We start from the raw sequence: 16,264 nt of genomic DNA, 5'->3' as shown, positions 1-16,264 counted from the left end.
GCTGAGCATATGGTCTCCCCCTACTCAGCTACAAAAGCCATCTCCCCCTCAGCACTGTGAAAAGCTCCCACTCGGACAAAACGGCGCCTGGGTTGTGTTAGCGTCCCAATGCACTATGACAGTGGAGTGACTTGCCCCAAGTCAAGCAGCGGTGGAGGTGGTAGACACATCTGGAATTCAGAACCAAGTTTCTAGACCCCTGCTGTAACCACTACACTGCACCATTTCCCAAAGCATCCATCTGGTAGTCTGCCTTCTCCTCTAGATTTACCGGGGCAGACTTCAGCCAGTGTAGGTGAGGAAGATTCTGTGTTGCTCAATCACTTTTGAGAAAAGCACTTCAGATGACCCCTACTTCTCACAATTTAAGTGTACTTATCCTAAGAGCTGGAATTCACTGGCCATAGAATTCTCTGCCACAAACCCCCCAGCCTAGCACAGTCTACAGGAATCTCCACGGATACCATCAAAGGCAACACAGCTCTCTAAGCAACTTGTAACAGCGAGAGCGTGGACTCTTGAGGTAGGAGAAAAATCAACAAAGCAATTACACTTATCCCTTGTCACTTAGGCCAGGTCCACATTGGTTGGCTTAAGATATGCAATTCCAGCTATGTAAAAAGTGTAGCTGGACTCAACATATCTTAAGCCAAACTCCAGCGCCATCCTCATAGCAGGAGGTCAATGGAAGAAGCTAGTTTATCTTACTCCTTGTGAGGAGAAGTTATGGCGTCGATAGGGACACTCTAAGCCTTTGATTTAGAGGGCCTTTACTAGACCTGCTAAATCAAACTCTGGAAGATTGATCTCCGCTGCATTGATCTTCTGGGAAGTGAAGATGTGGTTTTTACCTGCAATGCTATTCAGGATGTTTTGGATAGTTGTTGGCAGGTCTTCTGCCCTCTGGTAGGTCTCTTTCGTCTGCTCCTGAAGTTGGTTTGCTTTTCTGTGAGTCATTGTTGCCTACAAAACAAATCGTTGGTTTAGCTGACGCATTTGGTTAGATACAACATGAGCCATAACGCTGGGAAAGACAAATCCAGGTGGTATAGAAGTTTGGGCTTCAGGAAGCTTTTAGGTTGAGCTGAAAAAGTCAGGTTTTCTGCAGAGATATGCACGTGTACTATTCTCTGCTATGATTTATCTTCATGTGTGCACAGAAGTTAGTGACAAATTCTGTTCATAATGAGAGTGGCCGTAGCTGCTGAAAAACCCTTAAGTTCATAGTGGACAAAAATCTTTCCTGTCTAACACGATGATCCTCTGACAACACAGCCTACAAATTAAATCAGGAGAATGAAGAAGCTGTATAAACTTGGAGATTCTGAAAAAGCGTGTGTGGATGCATAAAAATGCACACAGGTCATTAACTATACACACACCATTTGTGGATGAGATGAATACACATTTCATGCACCTGTTTGAAAATCAGGCCCTGAAACTGGTGTAGTCTGTAAGCTCTTTGGGGCAGAGATGACCTTTTTCATTGCAAATAAGTACAGGGCCTAGCATAATGAGACCATAATCTCTCATTGAGGCCACTTGGTACTCTTAGAACATAAGCAGACAAATAATTCACCAACAGGGTCAGAACCGCTTTCTGCTGGAACGTGGGTAAATCCTAGATCCAGTTCTCTTTTGATCCCTCTCCATCTGCTTCCTTTTAAAATATTTTATTTATTTTAACTGGCTATGGTTAGAGCTGCTTGAAAAGTAACAAAAAGTCGGTAAGTGGCCCCAACTCACTTTACAGTGTTTCTTTAAAAACAAAAGCCCTTGTACGTTTCCATTTCCTAGGTAAGGCTTTTGCAAAGAGGACCTTGTGGCTTTGAAAGGGTGAGAGATATGCAGAATATAGCAGGTTAATACCAGTCTTTGCCCTCTGAAGAGTAGGGTTTAAACACTACACAAGAACGTCATGGTTGTTGGGATGACTGGACATTTGCCCGGTTCTAAAAGCCTCTTTAACCAGCACACAAGAGGCTGTTTAGGCACAGAGAAAGGAACCCGACTGGATGAACAGGAGTGTTAAAGATCAGGATTAGGTTCATTAGCTGAGTGCATGGTGGGTGACCCAGAACTGAATTAGCAACGGGTGCTGCTGGTCAGGAGAGGAGGAGGGAGGGACCAGAGGGAGAGGTTAGGGAACTCCCTGCCTTGTGCTGCAGTGCATTCAAATCTTGAGTGAGGTCCATGTTCTCATCTGCCAGCTCATCTGCCTTTTCCTTGACCCTGTTTATGGATCTCTGGTACTCACGCAAGTGGTTCTGAAAGAGAGAGAGAGGTAAGGGTGGAAATCAGGCAATTGGAGCAGAGTCCCAAGCAGGGACTAAACCAGCAGGGAGAACACACTGAACCCTCCACATACAGTGATGTTTTTCATAGAGCTGTTCAAGCCATGCAGTCGGGCCCAAGCGATGGAGCTGGCGTTTAGGTTAATCAGCTGGTTTCTGATGACAGGGAAAGAGGCCTCGATCTTCTGGAGGTCTTCCAGCAGAAGCAGCACACAGCTGTCACAGACTGACAAGAGTAAGGGCGGTGAGTAAATGGCTGTGATGCGACACCAGCTATTCAGTACCCGTCCACTTCCAGTTCCCCCTTATGACCATAGTAAGAATGGGGTTTTTTTAATCCAAAAGGATGACCACGTGTCTTCCGAACTGGATTCCCTTCTGAGAGGGTGTTAACTTGGGGTCCACGGTCACCTTTTGATTCCTTCGCACAAAGGATCAGGAGTTCCAAGTGCTTTTCGGGGTGCAACAAGGGGTGCAACTCAGTTGGGCCCGCTCTTGGTCTCTCAACACTTCCTACCAGCATACCTCACTTAACTCTGAGGAAATTACTGCTGATTGATTAGATCAGAGCCAACCCCACATTATTAGGCTGTCCTGGGCTACAAAGGACACCAGCCAAAACCCTTGGTTTTTGGCCAAGCTCATCATTGATCTAATTACTGCCAGGGTCCACCGTGCTGGGGAGAGCCGACTGACAACAAGGATTTGCCTTAGAAATTACTTTCTTGAAAGGACTGGCCAGACTACATCTCCCACAATGCATCATGGTTAGGAAACTCCCATGATGCATCTTCTCCACTCTCCAAAAGGGAAACCTGTGGCGACTGAAAGGAGATGTAGTCTTACCAGGCAGCTCAGCCTATAGAGAGGAATGGCCACACAAAACAGCTGAACTACAACTCCCATGATGCACTGCATCACTTCCAAATCAATACATTTTGGGTTATGGCCAATTTTTTTTGCTTTGTTTTGGCCAAAAAGTTTTCAGGTTTTTTTGAATTTCCACTAAAACCAAAATAATGTTAATGAAAATGAAACGTTTCTCATTTGTGTAAAAATTTTCAGTGAAACCATCCTAACCTCCCCCCCGCCATCCCATTTTGCAGCTAACCCCTCTCTCTTACAATAAAAAAGGGGGGTGAGGAGTGATGCTACTAACCTTCACATCTCACACTGTCTGGTCCACTTGATACAGGGATCTCGTACTTCTCTATACAGGTGTCACATTGCTTCCCCGTCAGGCCATTGGAGCAGGTGCACTCCCCAGTGCGGGGGTCACAGGAGCCCCCCTTGCACTGACACTCTGCCAATGAAAAGGAGGCAGCTGAGGGAGGTTTGTCCTGATTGAGCGCCTCCCCCCTCACCCCCCCCCCCCCCGAGAGAGGGAACACAGGAGTCCCTGTCTCAGAGCAAAACCACCACAGAAAAGAATCACCAAATGAACAAGAAACGACGGCTGCAACTGCGTTCACGCTTTTTAATGGAAGGCAAGATTAGGTCAGTCTTTCCTCCTCTTTGACTATTGAAGCTTAATGGACAGAAAAACATCAGAGCCATGGTTTGCTTTAAAAATACCAGTTTGCATAGGGAACCGCTGGGCGTTTCCGTGGGCCGGCTGGTTTCCTGCACAAGCAATGATTTTATTTAGTAACTTGAGCACTTATTAACTGCTTTGCTCATGTAACTGTGGTAACTGCAGGTGCAAACCGCAGGGCTGGAAAGGGCACGGGAACTTTTGCAGCCTCACATTTTGTTAATCCAGGTCCTTTGCTAGGTATCCCAGGCCACACGTGGGCATATTTTGCCTATATGATTATGACCTAAATTACAGATACCCATTAAAAGTCTTCATGGGATTATGATGGAATGGGGAGGGGGTGGGTCTCTAGTAATGTAGCATGACAGAGGTGCTGTAAACGGAAACAATCCCATACCTAGGTGAAAAGGGACTGGATTCATGCTAAGCGTCTAACACAGCCCTTCGGCACCACTGGCAAGCAGCGCAGAGATGTCCAGCTAGTCTCCTACAGCAGGGGGCTTGTCTGGATCCGGCCCACGAGGCTAAGCTCCCCCACCCCCCGCAGCATTGAGGAGCCCGCACTGACGCTCCAGCAGCCCCCACATTCCACTGCAGGACTAAAGTGCACAAAGTCTACTAGGCTGGGCCTCCCTAGGCTCTGGTGTGGGAGGGGAACAGGGGGAGGGTCTTTCTCCTCAGTCTGAGGCCACATCAGTGAGGGGTTGTTTTTGTTTCTCACTTGTGTGCAGCCCCTGGCTGATTTTTCTGTGGGTCAACAGCCCCCCCGCCCCATCCTATAGAATTTACCTGTATTAAAGAAACTCACTTGTGCAGCCACGCTCGCCGAGTCCCCAGTAGCCTGGCGCGCACTGCTGGCATCGGAGACCACTCACCCCAGGCCGGCAGCTACACTGACCAGTCTCAGCGTGGCAGCTCGTCCCTACGGAGCCAGCGTCACAGTCGCACTTTCGACAGCCAGAGCAGCCACTGTAGCCGTAGTAGCCGTCCTAGGGAAAGAGGCAGGCAATTAGCAGGCTAACCATCACATACAGGCAATCGGGAGGACACACGAGCCTTTCGACTCCAGAGATGCACACGGCTTCATGGTCCCTCTGGCCTGAGCTGAAATGAGATCCAGAGTCTCAACTGCCTTCCCAGGGACATTTCTTCAGAGCACAAGTCAACACACCGTGCGGAGAAACACTGGACCAGCGGGAAGGTTACACAACAGCACCGAGATAGAGGTGCGCTAGGCAGCACTGTGTCCATAAGCTCGCCGGGTGCCGGCTCACTCCACATGGGGAATTTGGATCCCCGAAACTTGCCCTCAGGTTAAGTGCCCTTTAAGATCAAAGCGGCAATTACCTCCCCTCCCACATCATTCCATAACAAGGCTCGTTAGAGCCAGGGTCGGCAACCTATGGCTCGCAAGCCAAATGTGGCTCTTTTGAAGCTCGAGCTCAGCCCCCCTTGCTGCCCCCACAGCAGGGAGCCTGCACTGGTGCTCTAGCCTCGCTGCCTCTTGCAAGATTAGAGTGCCAGCGCCAGCTCTCTGTGGAGGAGAGGAGGGAAACGCCCTGAACCTCCCCACTGAATCCAGCTTGCAGGGCAGAGGAGCCAGAAACAGCTGCGTGGGCTGCTGCTCCCCTCCCCCTCCACTGGCTTGGGGAACAGCAGCATACGGATGCGGTTCCTAGAGGCTTTCTCTGCTGCTCCCATTGCAGCAGCGGGGGGGAGGCCACGGTGCGAAAACAAGTAAGTGTCCCTTCCCAGCCCCTCATGCCCAGACCCTGCATCCCCAACGCCTCACACACTCCCTCCCCTGCTGAGATCCTGCACCCCCAAGCCTGTTCCTGCACCTTTCCCCCTGGACAGTCACCCTGCTCCCATGCTGCTCCGCACCCTCCTCTGCTCCTGCACCTTCCCACTCCCCCTGGCCAGACACCCTACTCCCAGCCTGCTCCTGCACCATATCTCCCACCCAGATCTCACATCCTCACCCTCTCCTGCATCCCACCTCCCACCCAGATCCTGTACCCCCTCCCTATCCCACTCACTAGTAGCCCTGTCCCACACATTTAACCTCTCATTTTTGGTCCCACTCCAAAACCTAGGAGGGGCCCACAAAATCCACTAACCCTGGAACCCGAGAAGAGTAAATCTGGCCTGAGGCCTTGAACCTTAGTCCTCCCTGCCCCTTCCCCCAACATGAGGCTGGAGCACCAGGAGAGAGTGCGGTGTTTCACTTGGGGACCACATCAGTGAGGGCTGGGGGGTTTTGGAGGGTCTTTTTTGCTTCTCACTCGTGTGGTCCCTGACTGATTTTTCTGTGGGTCAGTGGCCCCCGACCCAAAAAAGTTTCCCCACCCCTGCCATAAAGACAATATTGAAACCTTTTGTGTTGGACGTAATATTTTACTTTATTTGAAAATGAAGCCTGGCCAGCAAGCCCCCCAACTGGCCACAGTGTCATAACACTCCTGTATTCCCCCACATCCCAACTCTGAGCCCATAAAACACCTGAACCCCCTGCCTTGAGCCCCTCATACTCCCATCTCCAAACTCCTGCACCCCAACATCCCCAGTCCCCTGCCCCCCCCACACCCGAACCCTTTGCCCTAAGCCCATCATACACCTGAACCCCCTGCCCTGATCCCTCATGCACCCCAACCCAGACGCCTGCAACCCCACATCCCCAGCCCGCTGCCATAAGATTGACAGAGGACAGCCTGAACACGAGCATGAAGCTTGATTTGACCAGTTATGATATAAACTTCAGAGAAATGGGTGAAAAGATGCAGCAGCAGATGTCCCACTAAATAGTCTGTGAGTACAAGGTTTCATTTACGCTATTATTAACCATTATGTTAAGGTGCATATTTTCGTCATGCAAATGGACATTCTTATACAGCTCTTTGCTAACCGCCTGTTCTGAATTTTGATGTAGTTTGGCTCTTTGGTTTGAAAAGGTTGCTGACCCCTGCTTTAGAGACTGGCCTTTATTGTCAGGAATCTGCCGGGTGTAGCAAGTAGAGAATCCCACCCCGCAGCCATCTGCTGGAAGGGAAGCCATTATCCTCCTGTCTCTGCCTAGGAACTGCACTGTGCTCAGAATGGGAGGGCAGGCTACCAGAAGAGTGGGGCTGGCGTGTGGTGACCCAGCACCACCCACGTGTACAGTGCTGGAGCCATCATGGTGCACGCGGGGAATCAACAGTTTATTTTACCTGACAGCGGTCGCAGTGCTGACCTGTCACTCCAGGTTTACAGAGACATTGTCCAATTCTAGGGTCACATGACTCAGTCCCGCAAGGCAAACAGTCACACCCTGCCAGGAAGAAAGGCACCCATTTACCTGACCAGCCAGGTACTCTGACCCCTTCTCTTTCTGGTGGATTTAATGTGATTCAACAGTTGGTTGGGGGGAAAGCCTGTTTCCTGGTAGAGTTCATTGGTCGTCTTCGTTCTCTCATACCTGGGACTGCTCCTGCCAGCCCTCATTCCCATGATTACCCACCTAAGGCCCTTTATCTGCGAGCAGTGATTTACTGGATCAGCACCTTGGATTTTACCATGCGCCCTGCCGTGCCAGAAATGTACTAGGCAAACTCACCCAAGCACAGAAATAATAATTCAATTTAGGTTATTACCGACAAGGCTCCTATAGTGTAACAGCTTTACTCTCTGTGTGCAATTTTTAAATGCCTGTTCAAGAGGGTTATTTTATGTCTCTTATTTTTAAGCAACATACCCTTTGAAAGCTAGGTGGCCAGGCTATCGGCGCTGTAAGAATCTACCCATGCAGAGACCACGGTCCTACCCACAGCTCCTGCATCTGCACTGCTGCCCCCGAAATGCATTTGTGAACCGGCCTCTGCTCCGTGCCATACTTACTTGTGCAGTTCTTCGCCGCCACCGCATCTCCGTGGAACCCTGGGGCACACAATTCGCACCGGGGCCCGGCCGTGTGGTGCATACACCCTGTGCAGGTGCCCGTCAGAGAGTCACAGCTGCTGAACAACATGTTGGGATCCGTATTCCCGCTGCAGTCACATGGCTGGCAGAAACTGCCAATCACTAAGGGGTTGCCATAGTAACCCGGAGCACACCTTTAAAAACATTGCATGTTAAGAGGCAGCTAAAGTGACAACCATGCTCATGTCCCCATGTGTCCCCCGATGCATGCACACACTCCCCCCAGATCCCACTGACTGACTACAGAACAATTACATCTATTGACTAGCCTAATTGTCTGGACTCCCACAGCACCTTCCACCCACAGCACTTCACGATCACTGCCCACTGACCCTGTTTTACAGGTGGGTAATCAAGGCAAAGTCCTTGCCCTTGGCCAAAATGACACCCAGTAAGGGCGACAGGGATAGGGTACATCCCAGCTGTATGCTGAGCCCACAGGAACACAAAGAATTTACTATGTATTTGAGAGTGTGCCTGTCTGTTCAAGAACTCCTCCTAAATAGTAAGTGCTCAGATCTCCAAATTCAGTCTGCAGCTTCCTCTGATAACTTAAAGCAAAGAAAGGGCTTGGCTGTGCCAGGAAAATGGGATGTGCCTGGAATGGGATTGCGTCTCATAAAACCCTACAGAAAAGAGATGGAATCACTAAGCAGGTGAAAGGGACCAGCCACTGTCGGCTTTCCCCATTCATCAGGGAGTAAGGGGAAAGTGCAGTTTGCTGCATTCCTCTCTCTGGCTATGTCTACACTGGAGCCTTTTGCCAGCAGAGAACATGCTAATGAAGTGCTCATTAGCATTTGTCGCACTGTCATTTGCATATTCTCTGCCAATGCTTTTTGCACAAGAGGTTTTTGCGCAAAAACAAGCAGTGTAGACGGGTCTGTTTTGCGCAAAATACCTCTTTTGCACAAGATCCTGGATACCTTCTTTTTTGAGGCATAAGGATCTTGTGCAAAAGGCGGTTTCTTGTGCACAATGGACCTGTCTACAATGCTTGTTTTTGTGCAAAAACTTCTTGTGCAAAAAACATCGGCAGAGATATGCAAATGACAGAATGACAAATGCTAATGAGCGCTTCATTAGCATACTCTCTGCCGACAAATACATGCAATGTAGATGTAGCCTCTGGCTGGGAAGTGCAGGGGACAGATGACCTGTGCACTTTGCTCTCACTCCTTGACAGGGACAGGAGGGAAAAGAGCAAGTAGCCCTGGTACAAATTCCAGAGCCCCTCCTCACGCCCCCCAACCCTGACTCCTGCACCCCTCCACCCCATTGCCCGAGCCCCTCCTTAAGGGCCCAACCAACGCTGGGTAAATGTGCTAGTCAGCAGATAAACAATCAAGTGGCCCAACTCCTGCTGGGCCTGGGCACCACGAGGATCCAGTGTTGGGATTTAGAGAGGTGCCATCTTGCAATAAAGTTGGCATTTTATGCTCCTTCTGCAAAACACCAGAAGCTGAGCCCACGAGGGGAAAGGATTCTGAGCTCAAATCAATCGCTTCCTCCTCACATTCCTGAGACTTCTCTTTTTATTTTCATCATTGTGGAAACTTCTCTTCTGAAAAGGACCCCCTGCCCCCACGCAGCGGGACGTGGCCCTTACCGTTCACATGTGGCTCCGGCATAACCTGGCTTGCAGAAACACTGGAGGGTGGAGCCCTTGTAGACACATCCAATGGCAAAGCTGAAATAACATGGGGCAAATCCACAAGGCTGTTTTACTTTGAAGAATGACCCCAGGGCGAAGGGGGCTCATGATTCAGGTAGGGATTGTGTGTGGGCTGGTGGTGGTTTATGGACACAGAAAAGGCAATGGGGCTGGGTCATCTCGTGGGCAGGGGCTATTGTCAGCGTTTGAATCTGTGGCGGGGCTAGGGGTAGTGTTTTGTGAGACAGCCTATGGAACGGTTTTGTGTTGGGTTGGCAACGAGTACAAGGACAGAGCGGGGGTTGGGGCTGGTATGGTTCCTCAGAGCAGGCATAAGGATGGGGCTAGCAAGGGACCCTCCCCTCTGCAGGGTAAGGGTTGTGGCTGGCAGTAGGTGCCAGCTAAGGGTGTAACATGTCCCTGGTTTGGGTTGAGGCCAGTAGGCTAGAGCTGGGCCCGAGGCAAAGAGGGGGCCCTAGAGAAGAGTTGGGGGTAGGGTTGTGACCTATGGGATACGTATAGTTGTTTCATTGGTTTGTACCCCCAGGCTAGTGTCAGTGAGGTGGCCTGCTCTCATCCCGACAGGAGGATTTAAGGCTGGGATTGTAGGAAGCGCTGGCGCAGGGTTGTCCTGGAGACCAGGAGTTGGGACTCCAGCACATGGCCTGGCTGATGGCCCCCACCTAGAGCTGGTGGTGGTTCTGCCTTTGGGCTTGGGTTAAGTTGGACGCGATTGGCATCAAGGGCTAAGGACAGCCCAATTTCCAAGAGCGAAACGCTATCACTGAACTTCTGGCCCACAAGAGAGAGACAGGAATGGATCTGGAAAAAATCACCTTGAAACATGGCACCCTGAAATCTCAAGATAGCCTGACCTGGGGAAAACGATGCTAATCTCGGAACTTTTAATTGGTTTAAGTACTACATTTGCCAGATCAATAGAAAACAACGTTTACTCTTTTCATAGCTCTAGGAATTGCTCGCGTTCCCTCCAGGAGGAACACTCTTGCTGGCTGCACTAGCAACATCAGAACTGTGGGTCTTTCTCCTCCTTCCATAGCCTATTGTATTATCAGTATTCATAAGAAGGGGAGCACTGTCGTCCTTCTTGGTAAGCAGCCAAACCAGGAATGAATGAACCAGGACAGAAGAAACTTACTCGAGATGAGGGGAAGAGACCAGCCTATTCTGTGGATGAAAAAAGGAGAAGGAACTTCACCGAAGCTGCTTACTTGTTGGAAGCAACTGAAAGAGGACACGGACATCCCGTGCATCGCAGTGGCCCTTCTAGGGAGGAGTTGCCCACATAACTATCTTTGCACCGCTCACAGTGATCTCCCTCCGTGTTGTGCTGGCAGTTCTGCAAGGACAAGACAGGCCACACATTCGGTATTCTTCAGGGAAGCGTTCACCACGCTGGTTTTCTGGAGCATTACGATGGCATAACCAAGGAAGAGAGAGTGTTCTTCCAAAAGGGTGGGTTAGAATGGATGATTGATATCCCATCACACATCTGAATGCCTAAAGCCTTTCCCCTTCCCCACCATACCTGTCGATTCGGCCTGACCGGACTCAAAGACAATAAATCCCCTTGAAACAGCACATGAAGCTATTTGGGAATCAAGAGAGTCATTTGGCCAACACATATCCCATCACTTTGTATTGGAGGGAACTTTTTAGTCAGCTGGTGTGGACCAGCACACGTTGTACTCGGATTCTCTCTCACGGTATCTACTTACGATGCATATTCCAGACCCTGGAAGGCACTGATCTGAGTGGCCATTGCAATGACACGGAACGCATTTCCCCAAGAAGAGACCCTTGGTGTCCCTGTAATAACCAGGTGCACATTCCTATCAAGAGAGAAGATGATGCAGATGTGACACATGGCTCAAATGTGCTTAGGCAGAGCTAGCGTACTAGCCTAACTACCATCCCTAACAACTGCCACAAAATTTCAGGAGGCAAAGAGAAATTAAAATGGACAATGGTCACAATGTTTTAGCTAAAATCTCGATTTCCCACAGTTAACATGAGCCATCTAGCCAGGCATACTTATTTAGGGCTTTCAGGTATGTGCCTAATGCTGGCTCGAACTCTTGAACCCACTGCCTTTACCCAAAATTCTAGACTGCAAATCTCACAGCAAAGCTGAGCACGTGGCTATAGCAGGTGGCAGAGCCCACGTATTGTGCAATTTGTTGCAATTTTAGGGCGTTTTTACAATTCTGGCAAGTGCAACTCCGGGGGTCAGTGAGGACCACACAGCGGGACTAGTTCCAGAAGCTTGTGAGCTGGAATCTTCCCTGTATTCCAACATACAATGGGGCATGTCTAAGCCGTACTACCGAGTGCAGTGCCAGCGGGAGAAGTGCTGGCTCTCACATGCATCCTATGAGCAAAGCGCCTACAATTCCCCATCAGCCTGGCAAGAGCACGATGCCTCTTCCCCCTACCTGGCAGGAATCTCCCCTGTAATTGGCCGGACACAAGCAGAGTTCCACATTGCTGGCTCGGATGCCCACGCTGGTCTCTGTCACAGTCTCTAGGATCACCCGACGCAGAGAAACAGATGAGGAGAGCTGGGAGAAGAGAGCTCGGATCTGCAGCTGCTCTAGGTTAGCCAGCACCATCATCAGCTCTTCCCTGGACACTGGGTTGTGCGTCTGTGTGTGTCTGAAGTTACCCTGGTGAAGGGAGAGAAGCTCTGGTGTTAGCAGGCAGTAAGTGCAAGCCCTTAGTTTTGGATTCTGCCCCTTTGGAGAGATTTCAATCATGCATTCAGCTCAATGGACCCCCTTGTCCCTTGGGAGAATTATCCATACAACATCCCAAAGATGCTTCTCTTGTGTGCGGCTATCAGACCTCCTCCTCCTGCCTGCACTGGAAGTCATTGATCTGAAAATTCACAGCCAAGTCTCTGCCTCCTCCCCAGCGAGCACCGGGGAAATCCGTCCAGGTGCCTGAGTGAGGATTTCACACCATCAGGAGGACACCCCATTCACGCAATGCCTTCCATCTCCAGAGAAGTACACATCACACACATGCAGCCCCTCAGGTGCAGGGCAGAAGCCACATGACAACAGCATGTGTGGAGGGGAGCATTTGGTCCAGGATGTCAATGCAAATGCTTATGGTAACAAAGGCTGCCCTAGGAGCATCAGGTCTGAATTTTCATAAGGTCCATCTCCCTGCTGCCAACTCGCTTTACACGAGTGCTCCCAAGGGCCAACATGCACTCTTCCAATTCATCTTCTGCTCAAAACATGGATACAGACGTGTAGGCCCAAAATTGCACCTGACAACAAGGATAAGATAGGGTTGCCAAACTTCTACGATTAATTCCTTGGAGACTCCTGGGCAAAGATTAATCCTTAATTAAAGATTCTACCGTGATGAAATCTTCAGAAATAATGTCCAACCAAAATCTCCCACCCTAACGATTGAACATTTACTCCTTTAACATCCCCACAAGGCAGGCAGGACCTGGCTCTATGTCTCAGCTGAAATTTATAACAGAAACCTCTGAAAGTGCAAACATCGTGAAAACGTCAAGCGTGAGAATGACCAGCAATAGGCAGCATTTAAAGCGACTCTCTCTGCCATATCCACACTCAGTGCAACCTTCCCTTCTGGCTAGAGGGCCTCTTGTCTCTGTAGCATCTGAACACCGCACAAGGACGAGTGGGTTTTGCCCTCACCTTGCCACTAGGAACCAAGGCCCGAGGCTCATTAAGTAACTCACCCTAGGTCACAGCAGGACTCCTCAGGCTGAGCTGGGAATTGAACACTTGCCTTGTAGGCCGATGCCCGAGCCTCTTTTCTAGACCATCTTATTCTCTGCTTGCTTTCCCACAGCACACCTCCTAATGTACACAGCTCTACAGAGACACTGTTCTCTCCCAGGGATGGCCCTGCTAACACAAGTGCCCCAGAATGCACCAAATCCCTAGGACACAGTAAAAAGCCACCAGGCCTGCACTCCGCCGTACGAAGGAACTGTGTTCGGATCTCAGGGCTTGATGCCTAGCACCATCTGTTCTTCCATGCTCCAGGGAATGTTCACTGTGCATCCCAACTCACCTCCACGAGCTGCAGCCGGCCTTCGTGTGCCTCTCCAGGGGAAGGGTAAGCGCCTTCCAGAAACATGATGCTCATTTGGTTTCCCTGGGGAAGGTACAAAGGTGGCCTGTGAGTCAGTGGCTGGAAGCACCATTTATCCCTGGACCCCCGCCCCAGGGGTTTCTCAGGCTGTACCTTGAGGAGGACATCCGGGCGGGGCTCCATGGGAATGAACACGTCACCTCTTCTGGGGTCTGAGCGCAGTTCATACTGCAGGTACCCGCCATAGGAGGACACCTAGGGGAGAGCCAAGCAACACTGGCACAAGACACTTCTCATCACACAACTAAGACACACTATGGTGCTTCCTGGCTGGAAAGCAGAAGTAAATACACACCGACCGACAGGATACGGCACAAAGCAGGTTGCTGAGCTGAGGCTCAAGGAAGCTCAGGGCTGCAGGTGACAGTGTCTGCCTCATTGCCCTACCACGAGGGACAAGCAGGCAGGGACTGCGACTGAGCGTGTTCTCTCTTACCCGGTCTCCAAGGTAGGAGCTGGGCGCGTGCCAGTAGAGCTCCTGATAGGCCTCGGGAATGTTCCTCACATCGGCGTGAATGAGCGCCTCCTCCAGTCTCAGCGTGGTGGCCACTTCCTGGCGGTCTCCGCTCAGCAGCACCCACCCACTCATGTCGAAGAACTAGGAGAGAGCAAGAGAGCGCTGGCTGCACGTCTCCCGGGAACACCTCAAGCGCGCTGCAGGAAAGGGCTCTGCATTTGTGCTCCTTCGTGCACGTGGGGTCTGCAGAATGGTCCTTGGAACTCTGGTTACTGTTACTCCAGGACACCGGGGTGACGAGCTATAAAAGAGGGTGCTGAGAAGAGCCCAGGGGACCCCAATCATGCTCCAGGCCTGTCCTTGGCTTCTAGAGAAGCAGATTTCCTCACATTACTTGCAACCTCAGAATTGCTCCCACTCCATAGGGATGCCTGCGGCATCTGTTGTAAAGCATTAGGACCAGGCAAAGGATCCTGAGGCTCAGTGGAGGAAGCCGAATGTGTATGTATGAACCAATCCTCCAGCAAACCCCACAAAAGTACAAGCTTAGTTCAGAGCATGAGAAAGAAACAACCCTAGGGGCCGGGAGGAACAGAATCCCACTGAATAGAGAGGAAAGGATCACAGAGGTCCCCAAAGCCCCGCGCTCCATTCACCTCCACTCGGTACTTCTCAGCACTGTGGCAGCGATCGGTCGCTCCAAAGCAGAAACACCTGGTGCAGCCCTTGGGGTTGCTTGCGTCCAGAGAGAAGGTTCCCAGGCGGCACTGGTCACACCTCACGCCCTCCACGTTTTCCTGGAAGAAAAACAGGGCGTGTTGAGTTATCCCTACAGCGGCTACAGGAGCATGCGGGATTGCAGATGGCTCCAGCATGCTGGTTAGCTAATCATGACCAAGGGGCTCTGACACGAAGCTGAAATTTGTAATTTGCAATAACAAATTATGCAATTTGCCAACAGGGTTGCTTGGCAAACCCCTCAGCAGGCCTTAGCCTTGGCTCACTATTGAAATGTAACATCCCCATTTCCCTCCCCTTTACCCCCCCCCCAAACACATGCTTCCGGGGCTGCATGCAACACACAGAGGAGCAGATTGCCATCTGGTCACCAAAGCACTCTCTAGGGTGCTACAGCCAGAGGCCTTATCATTGCTGACACGTGCATACTGATCTCTGCAGCCGACAGGGGCTCTTGGACTCAAAGCTCAGTGCCATGAAGCCAAAGGGCATTTCCTGCCCAGAATGCAGGATGCCATGTGCTAGGCACCACCTGATCTCCCTCTCGCCACACCCTCTCTTCCACGGGCCAAATGAGCCACGCTGACGGAGCAGGAGAATCCATTAGCTAGACAAGCATCACCGGTGAGTGTGGCGACTAGACTGACCTTGCAGTGACATTGCCCAGTGACAGGATCACACATGCTCACTTCTGTCCCTGCCTCGTGACAGTCGCACCTCCGGCAGTACGGGTACTGGTAGTAGCCAGGGGAGCAGATGTCACACCGCCGTCCTATGATATTGGGTTTGCACCTAGATGGGACACAGCAGCAATGGAATTATGGTACTTGGCCTTTTCCTTACCTCTAATTCCAATGCGAGTAGCTCTGATGCTCTAAAATCCTGGAATATAACACTGATACTGGAGGGTTATTACATTCCCTCACATCCCAGCCTGCTAACGTACCCCATGGCGCTCCATAATACCAGATGTCTAAGCCAATGATTCCAATGCTGCTGCCAGGACACATCCTCTATGGAACGTGACAGAACTGGGGCAGCTGGCTACAATAATTTGGTGGAGGGAATGCTTTTCTGGTTCCTAAATAAACTTCCAGAGACTGCTGCTATGTAATAAAGGCAGACAGGCACCTGAGGCTAATTAAGAGCTAGCCTGAAGCAGCTAATCAGATACCTGCAAGCAATTAAGGCCTGCTGGGTTACTTTAATAGGTTTCCCCTCAGGTAAGGGAGGGGGAAGGAGAAGAGTGAAGGACTGAAAGGAAGAAGTGTGTTGCTGAGAACTGAGAAAGGAAAAAGTGTTTGTGGCAAAATTCACTCAGGTACCAGGGAGAAAGTACTAGGGGAGTGTTTGGGGAAATGGCTGATGTACTGGGGCTAGAGGAAAAAACCTGTTAGTTGCCACTACCTAGGGTCCCTGAGCTGAAACCTGGAGTAATGGGCGGGCTCAGATTCTACTACTAA

General features: G+C 50.6%; 1 protein-coding gene across 2 annotated transcripts in view; it reads right to left on the bottom strand.

Moving 5' to 3' along the window:
* LAMA5 (laminin subunit alpha 5) overlaps nt 1-16,264 on the bottom strand; it is a 186,506-nt gene that overhangs the window by 26,913 nt on the left and 143,329 nt on the right. For both annotated transcript variants that reach the window (XM_075901088.1, XM_075901089.1), the window contains exons 36-51: nt 15,449-15,593; nt 14,720-14,860; nt 14,043-14,204; nt 13,700-13,801; nt 13,526-13,609; nt 11,899-12,129; nt 11,182-11,295; nt 10,675-10,802; nt 9,398-9,478; nt 7,708-7,922; nt 7,041-7,141; nt 4,640-4,820; nt 3,454-3,597; nt 2,369-2,520; nt 2,157-2,267; nt 852-963 (exon numbers count right to left, since the gene is read on the bottom strand). In XM_075901088.1, coding sequence (XP_075757203.1) covers nt 852-963; nt 2,157-2,267; nt 2,369-2,520; nt 3,454-3,597; nt 4,640-4,820; nt 7,041-7,141; nt 7,708-7,922; nt 9,398-9,478; nt 10,675-10,802; nt 11,182-11,295; nt 11,899-12,129; nt 13,526-13,609; nt 13,700-13,801; nt 14,043-14,204; nt 14,720-14,860; nt 15,449-15,593 — 2,204 coding nt within the window. The remainder of the gene's footprint in view (nt 1-851; nt 964-2,156; nt 2,268-2,368; nt 2,521-3,453; nt 3,598-4,639; nt 4,821-7,040; nt 7,142-7,707; nt 7,923-9,397; nt 9,479-10,674; nt 10,803-11,181; nt 11,296-11,898; nt 12,130-13,525; nt 13,610-13,699; nt 13,802-14,042; nt 14,205-14,719; nt 14,861-15,448; nt 15,594-16,264) is intronic.

Source organism: Pelodiscus sinensis, chromosome 18 (genome assembly GCF_049634645.1).
Source record: "Pelodiscus sinensis isolate JC-2024 chromosome 18, ASM4963464v1, whole genome shotgun sequence".
Lineage (NCBI taxonomy): Eukaryota > Metazoa > Chordata > Testudines > Trionychidae > Pelodiscus > Pelodiscus sinensis.
Note: the sequence above shows the minus strand (reverse complement) of the source record. Positions and strands in the feature narration are given on the sequence as shown.